The sequence below is a fragment of the Alligator mississippiensis genome, chromosome 1 (assembly GCF_030867095.1).
Source record: "Alligator mississippiensis isolate rAllMis1 chromosome 1, rAllMis1, whole genome shotgun sequence".
In the NCBI taxonomy this organism is placed as follows: domain Eukaryota; kingdom Metazoa; phylum Chordata; order Crocodylia; family Alligatoridae; genus Alligator; species Alligator mississippiensis.
In genome coordinates, this window is record NC_081824.1 from 13,368,025 (window position 1) to 13,393,054 (window position 25,030).

At 44.8% G+C, this 25,030-nt stretch overlaps 1 protein-coding gene and 1 non-coding gene across 3 annotated transcripts; one reads left to right on the forward strand and one right to left on the reverse strand.

The window, feature by feature from the left end:
- Window positions 1-1,241: 1,241 nt before the first annotated feature.
- Window positions 1,242-23,807, forward strand: SLC25A27 (solute carrier family 25 member 27). 2 transcript variants are annotated; one of them, XM_059728950.1, is made up of 10 exons: window positions 1,242-1,528; window positions 3,510-3,686; window positions 14,070-14,154; window positions 15,765-15,896; window positions 16,314-16,436; window positions 17,293-17,405; window positions 18,107-18,191; window positions 20,268-20,360; window positions 20,862-20,964; window positions 23,409-23,807. In XM_059728950.1, the coding sequence occupies exons 1-10, from the start codon at window positions 1,426-1,428 to the stop codon at window positions 23,478-23,480; spliced, it is 1,086 nt and encodes a 361-aa protein (XP_059584933.1). In that variant the 5' UTR covers window positions 1,242-1,425; the 3' UTR covers window positions 23,481-23,807. The 2 variants fall into 2 exon arrangements, with proteins under 2 accessions (XP_059584933.1, XP_006272059.1); XM_006271997.4 differs by lacking the exon at window positions 15,765-15,896 and having other exon boundaries at window positions 1,245-1,528.
- Window positions 23,808-24,531: 724 nt separating this feature from the next.
- Window positions 24,532-24,604, reverse strand: TRNAT-UGU (transfer RNA threonine (anticodon UGU)). Its single transcript has one exon. It is a non-coding gene; the product is annotated as a tRNA-Thr (tRNA).
- Between the last annotated feature and the right edge of the window lie 426 nt (window positions 24,605-25,030).

The following is a 25,030-nucleotide window of genomic DNA, read 5'->3' on the forward strand; positions in this document are numbered from 1 at the left end:
GCTCTTCCTAAAACGAACCTAGTGTTACTGGTCCACAGCAGAGCAGCAGGCAGAGTCCTCCTGCCTAAAGCCAGAGCAGCCTCTGTCAGGAAAAAGCACCCTGGCTGTTGTCTCAGCTCACTCCCCTCCTGCCTCTCTCCTCATGTCTCAGGGGGCTCCCTTCTCAGGACCTTCTTCTTGTGCACTGTCTTCTTGTCTCAAGAGTTTCCCCCCTGGCACCAGAAACAGCAGAGTGCCTTCAGGTGTTTGCCTGGAGTTCACTTGATGTGTCAGCATGGGCTGCTTGATGGCCTATAACCCCGACTTGAATATTTAGGCAAATCTCCACAACTCTGTCCACAAGCACGATTAACCTCTCCTGCCCAGGGAGCAAGCTATTCCAGGAAACAGGCATTTAACATCACACTAACATAAACACATTTAAACCCGAAATATTAAAACCAAGTCATAGTCTGTCGCAGTAATCTTGGACAATTTATTCATTGTCTCCATGCCTTATTTCCCCATCTTTAAAATAAGAACCGGAAGGCTCACCCATCTGTGTTAAACGCTTTCAGACCTATAGAAGTAAAGGCCAATATAGACCCAGTGTTTTATTGTTAACTAATTTTCAGATCTCAGTTTTGTCCTCTTCTGAGTCTTCCCAACTCTTGTGGCTTTATCAGCAAGCTCATCATGTCTGGGATGCTGATTGAAGCTGCAGCTTCTGGAGTCATGAGAATCTGCTTTCACTTCGGAAAAAAAAATAGTCTTCACGACTAGGCTCTGTGCATGAAGGTATCCTCTTTTTCTGCATTTGTGTCATGCCCGTGGTCTGCTTGGGGGCTGGCGTGGTGTGGGTGCGAAGGTGCACAGCTGTTAGCCCAGAGGTTGAAGTCTGAGGCCACAGTGTAGCCCCATCAGATTCCAACAAATCTGCTGAATACCTTGTCCCAAGGACAAAAGAAAGTGGCGTTTTCTTACAAATTCCTGTGTGTGCCTGACCCAGACAGCAAACAAGTCATTACAAGGCCTCAGCTAGTGCTGTTTGGTTCCAGAAGGCAAATAAAAAGATTCCAAAATGGATCATTATACAAATCCCACAGTTTCTTATAGGCTTGGGGTGTGCGTAACGCCCGCTAACAGCATGAATTGGCAATGCTGTGCCTGGACAGGGTGAGAGGAGCTGGTGGACGGCAGATGGAAAACTACACTTCCCAGAAATCTCCTTCGGAGGCCAGTGCTTGTCACTGAGCAGACCCGGTAGCACGCTTTGTGATCGCACCCTGGCAGCCGAGTGGGGCTTCTGCTTCTGGAGCATTAAAATGACCCCCAGAAGCGGGGCTCGCAGACAGTGCAGAAGGTGGCTGCCCTGTTGCTACTAGAGTGCGTGTGTGGGGGGTCATTTCTTTGGTGGGGGGTGTTAGCCTGGGTGCTCCCTGCTGAATGTTACCCCCAGAGGAAGAGAAGAGTTTGCCTCTTTCAGAGAGATGGCCCCGAGCCAGCAAGTTCGTGCTCTCAGCCTGTGCAGCAGTTGTAGCAGAACTAGGTACTGACCCCGGGGTTTTATTAAAGGGGGAGTGATTTAATCGGGGGGGGGGGAGAGGAGGGGGGTCTGCCTGGAAGTCTCCTTCCCCCCTTCACTTGGCTTCAGCATGCCTTCGCTTCTCCATATTACAACCCTCCCTTCTCCGTGTTGCTTCCAGGAATTCACAGCTTTGCAAATGTGCCCCCCTCCTTGGCATTTCAGAGGTAACTTTTTGCAGCTGGGACCAAAGGGCTGCATTCAGGAACTGGGGCATCTTATGCATGATTTACAGACCTTTTTCTGTTTCTGCCAGAATATTAAAAAAGGAGAATGTGCCATCCCCTCTGGTAGTGAAAGGCCACACATTGTCATGCCCCCTATGTTTAGTTCGGTTGGCCAAAATAATCTAGTCTTGTTTGGAAAGTGGTTTTTCCAGTTATGGCAGATCTGCCTATCGAGACAGGAATGCAATAACCTGGTGTCCAAATGTGAGGAGGAAAGGTGGGGAGACCCAAACACAGTAGTGCTGTGATCAGAAATACATTTGTCTAAAATCTCTCCGTGTAATTTCTGTTACACTGGACAGGCAAACCATGTGCAGTGCTCTAGTGACTACAGGTATCTAGGTTGTATCCGTATTGGTCTAAACTAAAGGAAAAAGCAATCAGGACTCGTGGCAGAGGTGGTATCTTTTATTAGACCAACTCGATTTTCACAAAAAAAAAAATCTTTAATTACTGACTACTGGGTTCTCTTGTGTTGCTAGTCTTTTAAACATTATTATTTGTATAACAGCTGGTTATGGACAAAGGTCCCCGTGTACTAGGTACTGTACAAATACAGAACAAAAGGTGGTTACTGCCCGAAAGAATTTACAGCCTAAGGCAAGAGACAACACGATTGCAGACAGATGGCAAAGTGCAAGGAAATGGCAAGACAAGAGTTGATCAGCATGATGAGCAGTGGTGGCAGGGCACTAGTAGTGTAACGGCTGTCAAGTTTCTTTGAGGTGAGGACAGTCGGTCGGTGGCTACGCTGGCCCTAGAGCAACCCAGGGAAGGAATTCAGGTAAACTCTTCCTTCCCCTCCAGCCCTGCCTTGTTCCACTGGTGAAAATATTAGGCTGTGAACCTGCTATTGGTGTGGATTACTTCTCCTTCTGCATCAGCAGAGGTGCTCGGACATATTACCAAGTGCCAGTCAAAGGCCTGTCTATTCTAGGCTTATCTGTACAGTGCATATGGGTGAGATGTTACTGACCCCGTAGTGTATATTGTCTCTCTAGGGGTCTTAATTTTTGGTAGGCATGCCACAAATTAGCCCTGCACTTTCTCCAAGTGCCACTTTCCCTGCCTGCTCTGCTTTCTGCTCCCTGCCCTATCTGCCACTGTGTTGCCTGTCTCCTCCCCAATCAGTCACATGCCACACACAGAGGCTGCCCACGCTACTTGTGGCACCTATGCCATAGGTTGGCCACCCCTGCCTTAGGGCACAAGCTACAAATGCAGGGTGGCCCTACAAAAGTAATGGGTGCTTTAGTGGGCCTCCTTCTCCAGCACCCACATTGTGCACGTCACGGCCTTGCCCGCAGTGTATAAGAGTGAGAGAAACCAAGGTCGGATTAATACAGACCAAAGTCTCGCAGAATCTGGGTGCTTCATGAAACAAACTTCACTCTTTCAGAAAGAGGGTGGAAGAAAAGAACTGGGTTTTGAAGGGGAATAGCATGGGATGAGATGAAGGGTGTTGGATTTATTTTTACTACTTGATGAAAAGACACCGTGACTGCAGGTCTAAGGAAAAACAAAATATACCCAAAAGGCAACTTATATCCCCTTGGGAGATGATGTCTCCTGCCTCTGTTTCTGTCAGCAGAGCTCTGCCAGAGGGAGGGCTGTACCTGCTAACAGTGTGGTGCCCCAAGCACATGCTGCCGACCTGCAACTTTTTGTTTTGTAGGGCAGGGCCTTGCTCAATTTTATTCCACGTTGTCTCCCATTAGTGACCTTTCCCCTGGACCTCACAAAAACTCGCCTGCAGATCCAAGGTGAAGCTGCCATGCATCGTCATGAAGCTGCGCCTTACCGTGGCATGCTGCGTACTGCAGCAGGGATTGTTCAAGAGGAAGGCTTGCTAAAACTCTGGCAAGGAGCAACGCCCGCAGTTTACAGACACATAGGTGAGTGACTTGTTCCATAGCAGGGAGTTAGAAAGCTGCTTTCAGTGCCCCACACCCCTGCCATCCTGTGCCCTGATCCTGCCGTGTCTGTTTGTAACCCTCCGGCTTGTGCTAGTGGCAGCAGCAAGGGCTGGTTCAATCTGCCTCTGGGTCATTTTCTAAAATATATGTGAAAGCATATCCTAAGCCAGCCCCTAGACTCCGACTTCTGATTCTGGCAAATTAAAATACAATTCCTTAGTCCCCTTTTTCAGCTGTGGTTCTCCACTTGCATGTATTCAAAGTTCTTTGAAACATGGAGCCACAAACACCTTTTCTTGGAAGGAAGAGGGGAAGAAAACCCAAGCAAACAAAGAAATCAGGAGTGCCACATATAGGTTTACATATGCTAAAATGAGTTAAACCTAGTATATTTGCCACCCTGAGGTAATTGCTTGGCTTGCTGAGGGGAGGAACTCTTAAACCACAGTTCACACCAGCCAGAAGCCCACCAGCAATGCCAGTTACTCACGCTATGTCTACATTGCAGTCATTGATAAGATTGCACTGTGGGACATACCTGAGCTAACCTGGATAGTGCTAGGAGTTTAGCCACTGTAGCATGAAGCTCAATGCAGGCTGCAAAATTTGCAGAGGAAGCAGGGTGGATACTTGAGTGGTTTGACTGCTGCACCTGGACTGCTACTGGTATATGAGCTACCTACTTTAGAGCTGGCTCAGACCTGTCTGTATTATACCACCTTCACATATCCTTGGTGGTTGTCAGGGGCTGGCTGTCTTTACCCTGTTTGCTCCAATCCAGAGATGTTCAGACCAAGTTATGACTGACATGCAGCTGCCTGGTCCAGCTCCATGAAATCATCTCTATTGCTGCCAGTTAGGAACCCCACAAGACTCCCCAGCTGCTCCAGGCAAGCATCTCTACAGTCAGGCCAGCAGTCAGTTCAGTGCAGTCTTTACAGCCTTTTTCATGAGTCCTCAAAGCTCTGTGTGATCACTACCATCACCCCTACCACTGGTCCTGCAGAACCCCCACTGTACGGGGCTCATAATCATCAGGTGAAGAATGTAGAGCAATGCTGGATCATAAGACTGAGCCTGAGCTCCTTGGGATAGGGCTCCTGGTCTCTTGTCTCATGACCAGGAATCCCATCTCCCACCAGACTGTGCTGCCTGCAGCATCAGAGCAATGCTGGGGCATTCACAATTCCTGTACACCTTCACATCTAGTTCCATAGATGTTAGGGGCTGGAAGGGACCTTACAGATCATTGTGTCCAGCCCTCCTGCACTTGGGCAAGGAAGACTGCTCGAGTCAGATGACCCCAGCAAGGTGGGCGTCAAGATGGTTTTTGAAGATCGCCAGGGGTGATTTTACCGCCTCTTGGGGGAGCCTATTCCAAATCCTCGGCCCTCGACTTGTAAAGACGTTTTTCCTTACGTCTGGTCCGATGCAATCTTCAATCATCTTGTCCTCGTTGTTTCTTGTCCTGTCCTGGGGGACTTTGGTGAATAAATGCTCCCCCAAGCCCTGATGTACACTCCTGATATACTTATAGGCTGTATGTAGTTATGTAACAAGCTATTATCCTTTGTGTAGCTGGGACCAGTGGAATCAGTGTAGCTGTTTGTGGCACAGTGGGAGAACCATAGAATTCATATAATTGAGGCTACTGAAAGTGGGAGCAGTTTCACCCCCCTGAGCCTTCTAGTCCCCTAGACACTGCAGCATCCTCCAAATGTATCTCAGCAAGAAACTCGTCAATCTTAGGATGTAAAATGATAACACTTGTGTTGAGGAGGATTGGCAAGCTCTAAAGGAGACCATCCACAAGGCTCGCATGGAATCAGTTGGCTTTATCACCCAATGCCATCGGGGCTGGTTTGATGAAAATGATGCTGAGATCAAAGCCCTTCTCGATCGGAAGAGAAAAGCTTTCTGTGACTGGCAAAACCAACCTACATCCAGTCAGAAGCAGGGAACTATTCAGTGGCTTAAAGCTGAAGCCCAGAGAAAGATCTGAGAAATCAAAAAAATAAATGGTGGGAAGAGAAGGTAGAACACATCCAATAATTTGTTGACAGCCATAACATGCAGAGCTTCTTCAGTGCAACCAAGGCTATGCATGGACCAAGCTCTTGCAGACTCACCCTGCTTAGATCTGAAGGTGGCAGTACACTCCTCAAAGACGACGAGTCAATCAAAAACTGCTGCAAGGAGCACTACCAAAAGCTCCTGAACCAAGAACTGAAGGCATCCAATGAAACCATCAAATCTATCCTGCAGTATCCAGCAAGGGAAGCACCTGCCAGTCCAGTCTAGTTCTGATACTAACATCTGTATCACAAATACTAGTTTGTCATCAGATCCTTTAATTAAATATTTTCAATTACCCAGCACTTCAGCGAGAGGATGGCTGGCCCCTGAAGCAAAGGGGGTTCGGTGCCCCTGTGACAGATGCTTCTCATCTGGATCTCATTAGATGAGTAGGGCTAATTAAAGGAACAAGAAGAGGCAGTTGAGATTTGCTGGGAGGTTCTTAAAAGGGTCCTTGGAGATGGTGGATTTGGTTGGCAGGTTGGTTGGTGAAGTAGATAAGTTGCATATGATAGAGGCGTGAGGAATGCTAGGCCTCAGGTCTGCACAGAAGTAGTTAGAGATCTTCTGGAAGGGCTGGATGTTTTCAAATCTGCGGGCCCTGATGCCCCCCACCCACAGGTGTTGAGGGAGCTGGCGGGGGTCATTGCTGTGCCCCTGGCCTGGCGGTACAAGCGATCGTGGTCCACTGGCCAGGTGCCCAGAGATTGGAAACTAGCTAATGTGGTCCCCATCTATAAGAAAGGGAGGAAGGAGGACTCGGGAAACTATAGGTCTATAAGCCTCACATTGGTCTTGGGGAAAATCCTTGAAAAAATCATTAAGGAGCACATCTATGTGGGGCCAGCAGGGGAGATCATGCCCAGGGGAAATCAACATGGGTTCATCAAAGGCAGGTCCTGCCAGACCAACCTGATGACCTTTTATGACCAGGTAGCTAAATCCCTGGATGATGGTGTCACCATGGATGTAGTCTTTCTGGACTTTGAAGGCCTTTGACACTGTCTCTCACCTCATTCTCATTAACAAACTGAGCGACTGTGGCATTGATGCCTACACAGTTGGATGAGTCAAAAATTGGCTCATGGGGCGCACCCAGAGAGTGGTGGTGGACAGGTCGTACTCGACCTGGCGGGATGTGAACAGTGGGGTCCCCCAGGGTTCGGTCCTGGGGCCTACACTGTTCAACATCTTCATCAGTGACTTTGACAAGGGGGTGGAAAACACATTGTCCAAGTTTGCCGATGACACCAAGCTGTGGGGAGAGGTAGGCATGCTCGAAGGGAGAGAGAGGCTGCTATTAGATTTAGACAGACTACAGAGGTGGGCGGATAGTAATAGGATGGGATTCAATGTAGACAAATGCAGGGTGCTGCACCTGGGGAGAAGGAATCCACAGCATACATACAGGCTGGGGAGCTCCCCCCTTGTGAGCACAGAGGCGGAAAGGGATCTTGGAGTCATTACTGACTCCAAGATGAACATGAGCCGCCAATGCCAGACTGGAGCCAGCAAAGCCAACCACACCTTGTTGTGCATCCAAAGATGCATCTCAAACTGGTCCAGAGAGGTGATACTCACCCTCTGTGCGACGTTGGTCCGGCCTTAGTTGGAGTACTGCGTCCAGTTCTGGGCACTGCACTTTAAGAAGGATGTGGCCTGCCTTGAGAGGGTTCAGAGGAGGGCCACCCACTTGGTTGGAGGGCAACAGGGCAGGCCCTATGAGGAGAGGCTGAGGGACCTGAACTTGTTCAGCCTCAGCAAATGGAGGCTGAGGGGAGATTTGGTGGCTGCCTACAAACTCGTTAGGGGAGATCAGCAGCAAATAGGAAGAGCCCTATTCTCCCCAGCAGCACCTGGGGTGACGAGGAACAATGGCCAGAAGCTGCTAGAGAATAGATTCAGGTTAGAGATTAGGAGGCACTATTTCACTGTCAGGGTAGCTAGGATCTGGAACCAACTTCCTAGGGAAGTGGTCCTTGCTCCTATCTTGGGTAAATTCAAAAAGAGGTTGGATGAACACCTGTCTGGGGTCATGTGATCCCAGCGTGTGCTCCAACCAGTGGCGGGGGGGTTAGACTGGATGATCTATTCATGTCCCTTCTGACCCCTAACTACTATGAAAATTAGAAGGGAAAATTAAGACAAAAGTGCTGATAGAGCCAGCTCTGGTGCCAGAGAATCATAGAAAGCTAGGGTTGGAAGAGACCTCAGGAGGTCATCTAGTCCAACCCCTGCTCAAAGCAGGACCATCCCCAACTAGATCATCCAAGCCAAAGCTTTGTTTAGCCGGTTTTTGCAAACCTCCAAGGATGGAGCTTCTACTACATCTCTAGGTAACCTGTTCCAGTGTTTTACTACTCTCCTAGTGAGAAAATTCTTCCTAATACCTAACCTAAACTTCCCTTGCTGCAACTCGAGACCACTGTTCCTTGTTCTGTCTTCTGCCACCACTGAGAACAATCCAGCTCCATCCTCTTTCGAACCCCCCTTCAGGTAGTTGAAGACTGCTATTAAGTCACCTCTCAGTCTCTTCTTCTCTAGACTAAATAAGCCCAGTTCCCTCAGTCTTTTGTCATAAGTCATGTCCCCCAGAACCCTCACCACTTTTGTTGCCCTCCACTGGATTTTCTCTAATTTGTTCACATCTTTTCTGTAGTGGGCGATCCAAAACTGAACACAGTACTCCAGATGTGGCCTCACCAGTGTTGAACAGAGGGGAATAATGACTTCCTTGACCTGCTGGCAACACATCTACCAGTGCAGCCCAGTATGCCATTAGCCTTCTAGGCAACAAGAGCACACTGCTGGCTTATATTCAACTTACTGTCCACTGTAACCCCCAGGCCCTTTTCTGCAGAGCTGCTGCCCAGCCAGTCACCCCCATCCTGTACTAGTGTATGGGATTGTTTCATCCTAAGTGTAGGACTTTGCACTTGTCCTTGTTGAACCTCATGAGATTCCTTTTGGCTCAGTCCTCCAATTTGTCTTGGTCTCTCTGAATCCTAGCCCTACCCTCCAGTGTATCTACTATTCCCTGAGCTTGGTGTCATCTGCAAACTTGCTCTATGCTGTCTTCCATGACATTGATGAAGAGATTGAACAAAACTGGCCCTGGGGCACTCCACTTGATACCAGCTGCCAACTAGACATTGAGCCATTGATTACTACTCTCTGAGCCTGATGCTGCAGCCAGTTTTCTATCCACCTTACAGTCCATTCATCCAGCCCATTCATCAAGCTTCCTTAGCTTGCCTAAGAAAATGTTGTGGTAAACCGTATAAAAAGCCTTGCTAAAATCAAGGAACACCAAATCTACCAGTTTCCCCACATCCACAGAGCCAGTCATCTCATCCTAGAAGGCAATCAAGTTGGTTAGGCATGACTTGCCCCTGGTGAATCCATGCTGACTGCTCCTAATCACCTTCTTCTCTTCCAAGTGCTTAGAAATGCATTCCTTGAGGATCTGCTCCATAAGAAATATGTATTTCAGCATTGCTGCTCCCTCTTCCATTTTTGTTCTGAGTAAGACTATCAATGATGCCACAATCTGATGTCTATAGGTACAGGTGAAGTCATTGGAGGTATAAATCCAAAAAGTAATGTGCTAGCCTACCTGGATTTCCGATTTAAACATCTGAAGTCTGCCATATGCAGAAGTTTATTTAAACCAGTGATGCTCAATTAGGGTGCTAAGAGATCCTTTCAAAGGGTACCACAGAGTGTGGCTCAATATTAGCTCTGTTAGGTGTGCAAACATGTGAGTCAGAAAATAAATCTGGAAATTTCAAATAGGAATCCATAGTTTAAAAAACAAGCTGACCTGTTTTGGTCTTTCTGAGTTCTTTGCAACAGAAGAATTGCTCTATTATTTTTCTGTAGTAAAAAAAAAATGAGTGAAAGCCACAAGTTTGTGTTTTTTGAGGGTGCCTTGAGCCTAAAAAGGTTGATAACTCCTGATTTAAACCTTTCTGCCTGAAGATTACCATGTGGATCGTAAGAGTTCAGGACAATCTCCTAAATTCCATTTGTACTGGGTGCCTTTTGGAGCCTCTTCCTTAGCCTGAATGTATTGGGGCTGGAAACACCTATGCTGAACAATGCTGCTATTTGGAAAGCTGTAGTGGCCTTCTGGCCTGGGTTGTCTATGCTCGGATGTGATGAATATAGCATCTCCGAATGTTCGCTGCTGCTGCCGGTCTATATTCAGTTCTGGTGCATGCATTTTCTCTGAATGTGTCAGGTACTTGTATTTATGTTTCCTGTGAAAATTCTCAGTTTTTCAAGTACCCCCTCTCCCCACCCTCAAGCCTCACTCTGAGCTGAAATGCTTTCTTTGTTCCAAAGTGCCTGAAGTTGTTGCACACAGTTCTCATGATTAGCTTCGCACTCTTTTAGCAGCACTGTTTATTTCCAGGGAGCCTTTTAAAGGAACTGCTGCTATCAGTATAATGAAGCTTTTTACCTTGCTTTCTCACAGGTGAACTAGGCTTTTATGAGGATAGGATAATCTTCAGAAGGTTTTGTCCAGGTTCTCTAAGTGCTGAGAATCATCATAGATATTGCTTTCCTGTAACCAGGAACGCTGAGGGTGGGTATAAAAGACTGTAAATTATGTAGGGACTTCTGTATGCTGCAGCACAAAGTGAGTGGACTTTTGGACTGCTCAGATCTTGTTCCCCTGCTGGGTTCCTTACACGTTAGGGGGATGAGTGTTGTGTTTTTTTAATCAACTAACAAAATAATCCAGAGCACAGAACTTGGAGCATTTGTAGACTTGGGGCATAATGCAGGTATCAAATTTACACTCAAGTCAGGGTAAGTCACCATATTTACTGTGCAGTTTGGGCCTGCATGTGTAGACACACACCTGTATCATGCAGAAATTTCAGTTACTGCGCATTAAATGTGCATGCATAGATGTACCCAGTAATAAGGAAATAGTCTTGAGAAGAAAAAGATGGAAGGCATGTTGGGTTAACAGTGATCATAAAATGATAGTCCATGATCCTTTGGAAGGGAAGGTGGGAGAACAGTAGAATAAAGGCAATGATTTTCAAGAAAGCAGGCCTAAATTCTGATAGATAATTGGTAGATAAGATTCTATAGGAAGCAAGACTATAGAAGAAAGATCTTCAGAAGAAATGGCAATTTCTTGAAGAAACGATATTTACAGACATAGGTGCAAATAGCCCAATGCAAAGGAAAGAGTGAACTTGGCTAAATTGTTCTCAAATGGCCAGAAATTCAGCAAGGAATTGTCCACAGAAGTGGAAACTAAGTCAGATTACTAAGGATGTGCATAATGAGCATGCAAGATCAAAATTGGAGAGGCCAAGGCACTTTGACTGTTTGTAATCTGCTCAAACTGAGTATTTGTCAAAAGCTGTATTGGAACAGAAATACAGATTGTATCTTCTGCTAAAGAATAGCATACTGAGGCATACAAGAAAATGGGACGCTTAACATTCTGAAGATTAAGGTCCTCCATAAACAAGCTCTTAATGAGCAGTTCCCAACTCTGGTAATTCAGATTTGAGGTGAGACTGGAAAACATTGAGTATTTCCCATCCCTTGGAAGTCATTTTTCACAGGAAGGTGACAATGAAGAAGTCCAACATTGCCTAAAAATGCAAGTGCAGTCTTCAGACACCTGAGGAAATGGGTGTTTGAAGATCACAACATCAGACCTGAGACCAAACTCGTGGCTTATCAAGCAGTCATGATCCCCACTTTACTGTACAGAGCTGAGACATAGACAACATACAGGAGACACCTCAAGTCACTGGAGAAGTATCATCAATGCTACCTGTGAAAGATCCTTTGAATCCAGTGGGAAGACAGAAACACCAACATTTGTGTCTTTTTGAAAGCAAACACCATGAGACAATGATCATCTGACAGCAACTTTACTGTGCTGGCCACGTTACCCAGATGTCCAGCTCCAGACTCCTGAAGCAAGTCTTAGTCTCTCAGCTCAGTCAAGGTGTACACTGAAGAGGAGGGCAGAGGAAGAGCTTTAGGATGTCCTCAAGGCCAACTTGAAAAAATGTATCATCAACATCAACTTGTAGGAGACTATTACCCCGGACCACCTCAAATGGAGAAAGAGTCTGCTGCAAGAATCTCAGTACTTTGAAACCTTATAATGACAACAGAAGATGGAAAAATGAGAGCAGCAGAAACAGCATGTTGTGGACCGAATCCAGCATCCAGAGATACCCACCCTGCATAGAGACACGTGCCTGAGTTGCAACTGAGTCTGTCAATCCTGGATCAACCTCATCATCCATCTTTGAACCCACAAGTAAGGCAGTCACGGAAGACAATCATCCTTGACTGCAAGGGTTTGCCAATATCTATATCTATTAGGGATGCACTGATAGAGATTTTTTGGGCCAATACCGATGGCCGATTTTTAACGAGCCGTATCAGCTGATACCAATCTGATAGCCAATATGCAGCCCGGCAGTATGGTGACCAGCATTGGGCTGGTGAGTCTGTTTTGGGGGAAGGGGTGGGGGGAGGGAAGGGGTGTGGGGGGCGCAGATCAAGGCCCCCGTGGTGAGGGCAGGAGTGGGGCTGGGGCAGGTGCAGCTGGGGTGGGGTGGGGCATGGGACAGAGCTGCAAGCAGCTCGTCCAGAGGGCGGGGTGGAGGAGAGCAGCTCCTGCCACTGCATGCACCCTGGGAGGTGCATCAGTTAGTCTTACTCAGATCAGATAGTCTTACTCAGATCTGTGCACAGGATGAGGGTGGGCTGCCACTGCGGGCTGGGGCCAGGGCTGTGCCGGGCTCTTCCCTGCAGTGGGGGTTGAGCTGGGCTGGGCTCAGGCAGTCAGCAGCAATGCTGGGAGCAGGACTACTGGGGGGCTGCAGTCACCCCAGAATTCGCCGTAGCCCCCTTCCCAGCACTGCCACTGCCCACCCCGAGTGCAGCCCGGGCCAGCCCCACTCGGAAGAGCCCAGTGCAGCTCCGGTCCCAGCCCGCAGTGGCAGCCCGCCCCCGCCTTGAACACAGCTCCAGGGGCATATGCCCCTCATGCTGTCCCGGGACACATGCAGCAACAAGAGCTGTCCCTCCCCCCTGCCCCATGGACAAGCCATTCACAGCTCCATCCCATGCCCCGCCCTGCCCTACTGTGCCCCAGCTGGGCAGCATCTGCCCCTGCCCCTCCCCTGCCCCAGCACCAGCCTCACTCCCTCCCACACCATGGGGGCCTTGATCTGCTCCCCATGCCCTTCCTTCCCCCCACGACAGACTTACCAGCCCAATGCTGGTCTCCACGCTGCCGGGCTGCGCTCCAGGCTGTGTGCATGCTGTGGCTGCACACATGCATGCAACATTTATTGGCCACATGAGCCAAAAAAAGCCAATTGCTGATACTCTCAATTTGCTGATCCAATATGGGACCAATGTATCAGTGCACCTCTAATGTCTATATCTACACCTGTATCTATTTCTAGGTATGTGATCAAGGCTGTTCTACTCTGTAATGTTTTCAGTGATCAGTTATATGTGTTCATATATTAACCACAATGAAATGTACTTATTGGCTTAAATAGAGAGGTATGGGGAAGAGAAGAAACAGATTTACTGTACTTTGTATTGTAATCTGGTCTCAAGGTGTCCTGTTAAATTTGACTTAATTTGAAAATTCTTAATCTCCCCTGTCCAAAATTCACTATTTGGTCAGGAAAAACCCTCTTATCTTGTTTGACACTGCTTTGTATATGATTTTGTACATTGTTAATTTCACCTTTAATGAAGGCAGAGACTGAAAAAAAATTCTTCACTGAATGCATGCTAGCTACCTGTGAAATTAGTGACAGCATATTTGATATTTGGCCTCTCCTCGTTAGATTCACTTGGGGGAGAACAAAGGTAATTTCTTTGTGTCTTCTACAGCAGCAAATCTCAAAGGGATGAAACCTGGTGGAGGGAAGGCAGAGGTTTCTTTAATAGGTAGTCTGCTAGAAGTTGAACAATCTTAGAGTGCCAATGAGATGGCCAGTGATGTAAACAGTTTTATAAATGTTGGCCTATCTTGTGTTTGCTGCAAGAAACAGCTTGGTGAAAGGCTCCTTTAGGTCAAAAAGATCTTAGTTAAAGGCTCTGCTCAATCTCTTCTGCCTCCACTTCTCAGCTGTTTAAGCCACTTGGCTGCTATGGTAATACAGTGAAGATCAGAGCCTGATTGCATGTTACAGAACCCTGTATTTTTCCACGTACAAACAAAAAAATGAATATCTTAAACCTCTCTCTTCTACGTTTGTTTTTCTACAGTATACAGTGGAGTACGGATGGTTGCTTATGAACATCTTCGTGACTCTGTTCTTGGCAGAGCTGAAGATAAAAGCTTTCCTCTCTGGTAACTGTTTTACTACTTATTCTTGGGGTTCTTTTTTTTTTTTTTTTTTAATACCAGGTCTTTGAGCCCTAAAAAGGGTTTCCTTTTGCAATTCAACTACAGAAGAGAATTGCACATTGGTTTAACCTGAGGTGTTGAATTTAAACTGATGTTATTAACCCAGTTTATTATTCCAGTTAAGAGCATCTTTCTTGGGTGTAGCTAAAGTCAGTAAATTGGATTGCAAGCCATACAAGGAGAAGTTGAGAGAAATACATATAGATTGTCTGGAGGAAAGGAGACTAAGAGGGGACATCAGCTTTTAAATGTATTTGAAAGGCTGCCACAAAGAAGAAGAGGAACAACTTTTCTCTAGCTACAGACTGGGGCATGAGGCAATGCAACAAAGTAGATTTAATCTAAATCTCAGGAAAAACTTTTTAACAGTAAGAAGAATGGGACAATGGAGTAAAAGCTGCAGTGGAATCTCTGTCACTGGAGGTTTTCAAGAAGATGTTGGATAGATATCTGTCTGAGACTGTCTGGAATTATTAATGCTATATTTGTGCAGGGGGCTGGATTAGATGACCCTTGAGATCCCTCCCAATGCACTGACTGTCTGGGAACCAGTTTAAATAAAATTGAAATAAGTATGCATACAGGTACTTCTAGCAGCTTTAGTAAATTGGTCTAAAGATGTGTTTAACTGAAATCTTTGCAGTCAAGACCACAAGCGAAAGCAACCCATGTGCAGGAGGCCAACATAAGGTTTATGCAACACTCAAGTACCATTTATAAGGCATTAATGGGCACATAGTCCCTGCATTGGCTCCAGGCACAGATTGGATTTCACTGATATTCACCAATAAGCAAAAGTCAGCAATCATCAGTGAATCCCTCTATTATGAATGTGTACTATTCAGGCTGTTTATACAAATATTTTTTCTTCAGTCAAACATTTATTCCAACCTTAGATCAAAAATTTAATTTGGAAAAAATGTTCTTCATATGTGGGTAAAGCACACTTTGTTTAAAACTTAAGTGAAAAGTGGTGTTCTTAAAATGAAATAGTCCTCTTGTGATGGAAACCTAAATGCTGTGTATGGGACACTGGGCCTGCTCTTTATGAACTTGTTTGCAAGCCAGAGCCAATGTGGCTACTTAGTGTCTATGCTGGAAACGGGAATGGGTGTAGTGTGTCTTAGCATAGCTTCGTCTTTGGACAGATATATCCCAAATTGGTTTGAATAAGCACTACAGAAAATCCTGAAAAAGGAAAAACAGAAAGTGAATCTAGTCAAGTAACAATGTGCCAATGGAAAGTAATTTTTGAGAGAATTTTTATTATTCCCTACTTCAGAAAACAGCTTCTTTTGGCAAGTGTAATTATTGCAGCGAACTTTTTTTCCCCTCAAAGAAACACTGGAAATGGAAATCTGTGCTAAAAAGTACCATATGCTGCAGCTCTGTGGACATGGCAAACTGTGGCATGCTAGGGGATTTCACAATGGAACTATATCCAGAGACTCACAAGTCTGATGGATTTTCTTGATCCATGTTGAAGCATTGAACATGCTGAATGCTTCTTTCAGCCTGATGACCTGCATACCTACTTGCTCTCAATTTTGCAGGTATTGTCAGAATGGAAGTACAGACACTTGGAATGGAGTGAGGAAGGATTGCCAAAAACATGGCTCCCAAACCCCAGCGTTGTCTATATTTTTGGTTGCTTTAAAAAGGATTTGTTTCCAGTTACTTTCCATGTAGGTATAAGAACCCGCTAAAGGAGATTGGGATTAAAGGAAAATAAATTAACCTCTGGCTGTCTTGGCCTTCCACTGTAGGCCTGTATGGTTAGTAAATGCAACCAGCATGACTTGGGGATACACATTAAATGCTTTATTCTCAGGCCACCTTTAACACTGTGAAGAAAAGTGGCCTGAATGTTAGTGATCATACCAGCCCACCTGTGGTTGCTGCAGTCATTAATTCAGTTCTGGCTTTCAAAACTATTAGTGATTATTTAAAATTCTTCATCTCACCTGGAGGATGCCACAGAAATCATTCGTTAGACATTAATTCCCCCTGTGAAAATAAACATTGTGATGTCAGAGTTGTTCATATTGTGTGTGGATCCTGGAGGGTAACTGAAAATGGTGGTTTTCATTACTATTGCACAGGAAAGCTGTAGTAGGAGGGATGACAGCGGGTGCCATTGGTCAGTTTTTTGCCAGTCCAACTGATCTGGTGAAGGTCCAGATGCAGATGGAAGGAAGGAGAAGGCTAGAAGGGAAACCATCACGGTGAGTTCTCATTTTAACAGGCATTTTGTTTGTCATTTTTGGTAATTCTTTTGGTGTTGCTAATTGTCATATGGTGTGGGACAGACTTTTAAAACCATGTCCACGTATACTTGAACCTAAATTACACATACATTACTGTTTGAGTATTTTCTCCTCGGAGAGGAGCAAAACTCCATGTGGAACTTAAATGACTCGAGAGAGGTATTTGAGACCTTGTACAAGTCCTTTTTCCAGATACACGTGGGGATGTAATAAATGATGCATAACTATCAGAGGTCTTCCTCATCTCTTCTATCAAGTTCAGCTCACTAAAAGGAGCCTGGACTGATAATGTTACATGTTTATATTTGTCTGGAGGTCATGTGTTCAGATCAAGTCAATAGATGCTGTATCTCTTTTCAGTGTAGTTGGAGGATTTCAGTCTCCGTAGCTTGTCTGTTCAATACTCTTTTTATAGTGCACAGATTCCCATGAAAATTTAAAAGTGAACAAACAACACAACTGGTAGGGGCTGGAGAAAGCACAGGAAGCCCTGCTAGAACAGTGGGGGCAGTGTTTTTGGCAGGTGGGCTTCTGTTCTGCTTTATGCTTCCTTTCCTATGTTCCCTGCCCAATTTTCTGTTTTGCTTTCTGCCCTCTGCTGCTGTGCTGCCTGTTGCCTCCCCCCTCTGCCATGTGCTACATGCAGAGACTACCAATGCCACTTGTGGCAGGATGGCCAACCCTGCCCTAGAACATGGACCGCATACCATACATTTGCCCTTCACCAGATTTTCTATTTGCTTGTCAAATTAATTATTCTAAAGACCTGTGAGATGCTACAGAAAAATGCTGGATGGTGTTGTTCCTGTTCTAGATTTCGTGGTGTGCACCATGCATTTGTGAAGATCCTATCTGAGGGAGGAATACGGGGCCTATGGGCAGGATGGGTGCCAAATGTCCAAAGAGCTGCTCTTGTAAACATGGGAGGTAAATGCATTAGCCCAATCCCGAGGTCCTTGTGTGGCAGTCTTCTTTTACTCCTCCAAGACTGGATGTATTTACATCTGTCAGCCAGTATATAACTTCTAGTACCATACACATTTGGCTTGAAGATGAATATAAAAGGTCAAAAAAGTCAGCATGATTCAATACAGCAGAGCATCACATTTAAGTTCAGGACTCCTGGGATATATTCTGAAGTCTCCGATTAAGTTTCTATCAGACTGCTGATTTTTATTTAAATTCCAGATGCTTTACCTTGTATCTCCTTCCAAATCTCCAACAGGTAAGCCAACTTCAGACTCCTGCATACTCACCTACTATCACTTTATCCAAAATGAGGATAACAAATCGATGAAAAGATACAGAAAGGAAAAAAAGTAATCTTATCAGTGTAATGTGGATTAAGGTTAAACAGGAAGGGGGAGATGTAGTTTTGCAGTGGACAGAAGATTACACAGTAGAGTGTATGCACGCTCACCTGTCTTTATGATACAGGTAGGGAGAAATGGAGAGAAAGCTGTAGATGCAGCTGATGGCAATTGGAAAGGGGAGCAGAGTGCCTGCCAGAACAGTGGTACTCATCTAGTCAGTGGAGTTAGTCCCAAGTCTTTAGCTCCTAAATTGATAAGGAACCCTGATACCATACAACCTTTCATCATGCTTGTTTTCTCTGATATCCATTGTAGATCTGACCACTTATGATTCAGTGAAACACTTCCTACTACGGAACACACCACTTCAGGACAATAGCGTGACTCACAGCATGGCCAGGTATCTGCTTTTATTCTCCCCTCGCACACGGAACAAGACAATTCTTAGCCTGTGGCTACACTACCAGTGTTTGTTGGCACGGCTGTCTCAGTCACAAGTGTGAAGAGGTGCAATCTCTGAGTGACCCATCTGGGGCAGCCAAAGCCCCTGATGCACACAGAGCTACATCAACCAAACTGCGCTTTTACAGTAGTTTGTTTCATTTCAGGGGCGCTTTTTATGCAGGTACAAAGGACTACTGCTTTGTTGCTGCATCCATAATAGGAGTCCTTTGCTGTTGTATTAATCTGGCAATAAATTCATAAAGTATTAACCACAGGCAAATTATTGAGTGTTTTTAAGGCAATTACACTGCTGTCTCTCTGCCTTCCAGTTACTGCTTCTTTGGAGGCAGCCATGCTCTGGTAAGTAAGACTGAAAGTATAGAGAAATGGGTTCTATACATAGGCCCAGGTCTGTCACTGACTTGCTATGTAATTCTGGGGTAAGATGCCTTTCTACTTTGTTTCATTTACCCATGCTGTAAATGGAGAGAATTATACTTTAAGATTGACAGATGAAAGTGCTAGATGACATTTAAGTTATTAAATACCCAGTCCTAGTTCAGTATCCATTTCGGTTCAGTATCAGTTCCATCCATACTTGATCTGAGCCTGAAAGGCATTATTTAAATTATTACAGAGCAGACTAGTAAAAACCTCAAATTCTCTGATCATATAAACACAAAATGTTCTGCCCTCAAGGAGCTGGAATAGGAGCAGGCATCAGCCCTTAAACTGTCCCTCTTCTCCTCCCCCCCCACTTCTCAGCCCTGACACAATTTGGAGTCTAGTGTCAGATCTGCAGCTGGTGAAAAGTACCATAACTCCATTGACTTTAATGAGGTTATGCCAGTTTACAGCAGCAGAACATAGGGCCTGGTCATCTGTGACCTCATCTCTGCACAGATTTTTTCCTTCCCTAGACTTTTCTAGTGTTTTGTCCCTGTCTAGTTTTATTTTTGCTAGTCAGTAAGAGAGAGGGATATCAGCCCTTATGCTTCAGCATATAAGTCAATAACCAGTCTAGGAATGAAAGACAAACTTTGCCTCTCCCCTATTTTTGGTCTATTATGACTCTTTTATATCTTCTTCTATAGTACCTGATCCTGTCAAACTGGGCCCCAGCTAAACAGACCATTGTTCTGATAATATATATATATAAAATCTCTTGTGCTTTCCAGTCACTACCACGGTTGCTTTGATTGCACCACTCAAACACATCCAGAATTAATTACTCTGAACTCTGGGATTGGTTGTGCTTATGGAAGTTGTTAGTGATGGGCCACAATCCTGCTGGTATCAATCAGCATGACTCCATTAGTCAATGCAACTATGCTAATTTACACTGGATGCCTTTTAGTATCCCATCTACTCTGTTCTATTCATTTGTCTTCTGACACACTAAGAAATACTGTCCTTATGAATTAACATTTATTTTTCATTCTATAGAACCATTAAAGTATGATTTTTTACAGCATTTCTATTTCCCTTTGTACAAGAGCATGCATTTGTACATGAAGTCCTATAGGCGTGGACCACACTACAAAAGCCTGCAAAATTTCCAACTGTATTTTAAGGATTGCACCAAGGGCAAATACTGCTGAGGAGAGATTTGAAGAGACAGACCTGGGACAATTTCTGCCGGTTTTGTCCCGAGTGAGAAATCCATGTTAATTTATTATAGAATAATAGAAAAGTAGAGCTGCAAAGGATCTCAGTAGGTCATCTAATACAGCCTCCAGCTGAAAGCAAAATAGTCCCTGGCTAAGTCATTTCAGTCTAGTGTCTGTCTACCCTCCTCTTTAAAACTTCCAAGGATGGAGATTTCATAACTTCTCAAGGTATATTTTTCAGCTACATATTGATCATGGATTTTTCAAATTATCTAAGAATTATGAGGAATTGTACTTGTGGTTTAATGACAACAATCCTAAAACATCTTATTCTTGTAACTGAGTTCCCAGTGGCTGAATGGAGGTGGCATATCTATGTGTGCTGTGGATGTGTACTGTTCACATACTGTTTTTGTTGATAGTGGATGTTCTGGCCTGGTAGCTGCTATTCTGGGAACTCCTGCCGATGTAGTCAAAACCAGGATAATGAACCAGCCAAGAGATGAAGTGGGAAGGTACGGATCTTTCCGAGACGATGTTTCTTGACTTCAGCAGTAATTTGAGGTCCAAATTTCCCCCCCCCCCCATCATGAAATCAAGTGAAAGGTTCTTATTAACAGGGATTTGGATCAGTTCTCTACTTGACATTTTTTCTGATTGCTTTGGTGGCTTCTTGTGCATATAAAAGCTTTTTGGTAGGGATGGTCCATAACTATGCTAACAGACTTTTTATTTACTGGAATTAATTAATTGTTGATTAAATGCAATTGATTATGGTGGGGATATCTATATATATATATATCTCTATAGCCATCTATAGATATATAGAGATATATGTGGCTGGGATCTTATTTTTAAATTTAACCATTCATTGAAGTTCTAAAAATTGATTGTAGTTGCGGGGAGGGGGAGAGGGGGGAGGAGGGATGCAAGGGGTGGAGAGGGCCAACAGTCATTTAATGCTGTCTGCTTTTTGTATTTATAACCTTTGCTTTATTTCTGTTTCTCCTTGCTAGAGGCTTACTGTATAAGTCCTCTACAGACTGCTTGATTCGAACAATACAAGGTGAAGGATTTATGTCTCTTTACAAAGGGTTCATGCCAACCTGGATGCGAATGGTAAATGCTATTTGCACTTATGTGTTTATAGTTGTATAACTCTGTATGACAAACTCTGAAAGTTCTTTCCATCCGCTAAGACCTTATCCTGACAGGTGCCAAGTACTTTCGTTGGGAGCTTTAGTTCACTGGCAGTTTTGTAAGAGGTTCTCAACATCTTGCAGAATCAAAGCCTAGAACCTGGAGTAGCATGGAACTTTTTACAGCAGTTCTGACACTGAAATGCCTGTGTTGTTGTCCTTTCTCACATCTACTATGTCAGGCAAAGGGGAGGGCACTTTAGAGACTAACTTGCTCAGAAAGACTTGTCATCTGGTGGTTTTCATGTGTCATCAGTGTTGAAGTCTCAAGAACTACGGTGTTGATAGAGTCGCAACCAGGAGATTCTAACACCAATCTTGTCTTAAAGAATGACCAGAGGGTTGGTTTGGTGGCAAAGATTTGGCCAGATTTATTGTCTACAAGCACAGCCTTAACATGTTTTGGCCTAACAAGTACATCAGACCAGGAGTTAATGCATTTGCACCTGTGACAAGGGAGTCTGCACAATACCATGCACCCTCCCCTAGGCCACTATAGTTCCCCTGACTTCCAATTCTCCTTTTATATGATGATCAAAACAAATTGCATATTGCATTCCATCGGTACCTTGAATATCTCAAATTGTCTTGTACCAGGGATTTGTTTCTCATTCTAGCCTTATTCTGGTACTGGACTATCCTATACCTTGTATCACCATCTTCCCCTCCCATCTCTTGGTAGGAATACCCATCTGGTCCACATGCCTGGCTTTATGTGAGGAGTTGACACATCAGTAAGGTTTGCTGGTTGGGCCTACTTACATCAACGCTTTAGCAAAGCCTTTGGTGAACAGTATATATATGGATCAATGCTCCAGTGAGGCCTACAAAAGACGAACATGGCATACTATGTTATAAGATTTAAACCTAACTTGATGTTCTCTAGCTGAATTGAATTAGCACACTTCTACCTTTACCTCTGGGCTTAAAAGGTCTGCCACTAATTGTGAAAGTTTAATCTCTCTAATTAAATACCTTGATGACAGGCAACATAAACCCATTAGATAGATTCACATCACCAAACGTGACTGCAGGCTACGTGACTGTCAATGTTCTGTTCAAGAGAGTGATGTGGCAGGTCAAGACTGAGGTGCACTTTGTGATTGTACAGCAAGTGCCTGCCTGCCTTCACTTATCTCAAATTACATGCCATGGGGAAGTAACTAATATAGCTATAGCTGAATGACTATACCTATCCATGGAACCACCTTATCATTATCATTCCAAAATAACTGCTTTGCTTTCTTCAGTTTCTCCCTACTTCCTTTCCCCGGCACCCAGTTTTGCACTCCCTACCATCATCATTATTGTTTGAATCTGTTTTTTTTTTGCTTCTGTGCTTCAGGTCAGTTTCTTATCTCCTTTGCATTCAAATAAGGCAGCTTCTTGCTGCATGGTGCTTAGTTATTGTCAGGGGAGCACAGGAAAGGGTCTCCCTGCTGGCAGTTCATGTGCCCAGTCTCACAGTAACTTGCAGCAGCTAGTAGGAACGGCCAGTTGTAAAGAGTCTTGCATAGTCTCTAGGCTAGAGCAGCGGCATTCAGCCTTCTAGCCCCACAAGGCAAATGAGTGGCAATGGGCTGGTATGCAGCTCGGATCCAGCACTGAGTTAGTATGTGGGATCACTCTGAGGGTGCATTTTGGTGTGCTGGCCTGGTCCTGCATGCTGGATCTGGCCACATACCTGCCTGGTGCCATGAGCCTGTGTGATCTAGCATACAGCTCACATCATCTGGCCCATGGGGTCTGGAAATTTGGCTGCAGGCCAGCAGCAATTAACGATGCCACCATTCCCCGACCACCACATTTCTGACCTCAAGGAGAGCTCCATAGGCAGGATGACATGACCTGGTGGGCCAGAGGTGAGAGTACCACTGGGTTAGAGCATGTCCAGTCCTGTCGGAATATCCAGGGGCTTAGCGTATGCTAATAGACCTGTTCCAAATGGCAAATTTGGGCCATTTCTGATAGAAAGATCAAAAGGCACTCTCTGACACAATTACTGCCATATAGCTGTCCTTTGCTCCAAAGCTTATCAGCTGAACAGTTGTAAGAATTTTATTAACATGGCTATTTTCAAGATTTATTCCCCGCCCCCCCCCAAAAAACCAAAATCTGCTGGAAGCAAACACCAAGCAAGGAAGGTCCTAAATGTTGTCAAACTGAAAAGAGGGTCTTATGAAAAGCATCAGGTCACCTTAACTACAGACATGGCTCCCAGCTCCACTTAAAATACATAAGGACATCATCCCTAAAAGGCTTTATAATCTATCTGAGATAAAAACAGTTTAATACTGTTTATCCTTCTTCATAAAAACACAACTTTTGTTCTATCATTTATCCTTTCTGTGGTTGCTTTTGCAGGCTCCGTGGTCATTGGTGTTCTGGCTCACTTATGAACAAATCAGAAGGCTCTGTGGAAATAGTTCATTTTAAAATCTTTTGAAATCATGCCCAGAGTCATAAAACAGATGAAGAATTACAAATCCAGTAGCTCACCAATTAACAGTACTTTACCAGAAAGGAATTAACTGGTAGTAGTATCACACCTCAAGATCAATCCCCTTTCGTAGCCATTTAATGGTACCTGCTGATTGCTGCTTGGCATATGACCATATGTGAACTAAACTGGTGGGTCCATACAGCAAGTGTCCATTAGGGGAAAAAATGCTGCTGCACTTGGTCGTAAACATCAGCCATGCCGGGAGATGTGCTGCTGCACAGTGTGTATTCTTCGGATAAATAAAGGACTCCAGTCATTCATTTGGAGCCTGTCATTAGTATTACACCCATGCACACACAAAAAGAAAATGGACTAACTACTTATCCCTTCATAAATGTTGATAACTTCTTAGCAAACCAAGCATTGGTTACTAAGAACTGTAACAGGTGAATGCAATTAGACTATCACTGCTGTAGCCCTGACTTCAGGGTAAGTTTTATATAACAAGAAGAATACAGTAAAAGCTCTGTTATCCGGCATCCTTGGCTGTTTGGGCCACTGCTTCTCTCACCACGTCCGGGTCATCACTGCCCCTCCCGCAGCATCGCCCCCCTCCCTGCAGACCCCATGGGACAGGGAGGCGGGCCCCGCACAGCCTTTATGCCCCCAAGCCGTGTGGGTTCGGCAGTACAAGGCTGCTTTGCTCTGGGGGCTCAGGGGGTTTCACTTAACTGAGCATGCCAGCTTGTAAGGTGCCGGTTACTGGAGATTTTACTGTACTTAAGGTTAGAAGGGACCTAAACAGATCATCAGGTCTGATCCCCTGCCCCGGGCAGGAATGGGTGCCTGGATCATCACAACAGCCAGATATCTGCCCAGTCTCCTCTTGAAGAGAACTGGACATAGTACTCCAGGTCTGCCAATGCTACATAGAGGGGAAGTATAAGCTCCCCAGACCTGCTTGTGATGCACCTACTAATACAAAAAAGGATGCAGTTAATCTTGCTTATTAAAGATCAAGTCCAGCCCCAAAGGGTAAGGTCAAGGCTCCAGTGAGGATTGAACTCACAACCCCTGATTTACAAGACCAGTGCTCTAACCACTGAGCTATGGAGCCACTTTTTGTTTTTTTGATAAACTCAGGTAAGTTCCCAAATCATGTTTACCTTCATGTGACTACCGTATTAGAAATTCACTCTTGGCAGAGGGAAATGAACAACAGACATATAACACTTGCTGCCTTTTGATGAATTTCACCCTTATTAGCATGCTGTCTTAAGAATCCCAGTTGTGACCCAAGTCAAAATTAATTTGCACCATCAGAGCTTTGTTTGGACAGGTACTGTGCCTGCCTGAAGAACACAGAGGCAGAACTTGGCAGATTTTTTCACCAAGCTTTCATCTTTTTTAGCATCTTACTCAGAATACATGGAAATTTCAGATCATCATGTAATAAGAGCATGCAATAATTCAAAAGCTGCTTGGATTGCATAGGAAAGGGTGATACAGCCACCTGATGCAAGTCTATGCTGCAGTGAACAGG

Coding starts and splice junctions, on each gene's coding strand:
- SLC25A27 (XM_059728950.1), top strand. CDS start 1,426: ATGTTACCCCCAGAGGAAGAGAAGAGTTTGCCTCTTTCAGAGAGATGG. Junction 14,155..15,764: donor GATAAAAGCTTTCCTCTCTG/GTAACTGTTTTA, acceptor TCAATTTTGCAG/GTATTGTCAGAATGGAAGTA. Junction 18,192..20,267: donor GTGACTCACAGCATGGCCAG/GTATCTGCTTTT, acceptor TTTTGTTGATAG/TGGATGTTCTGGCCTGGTAG.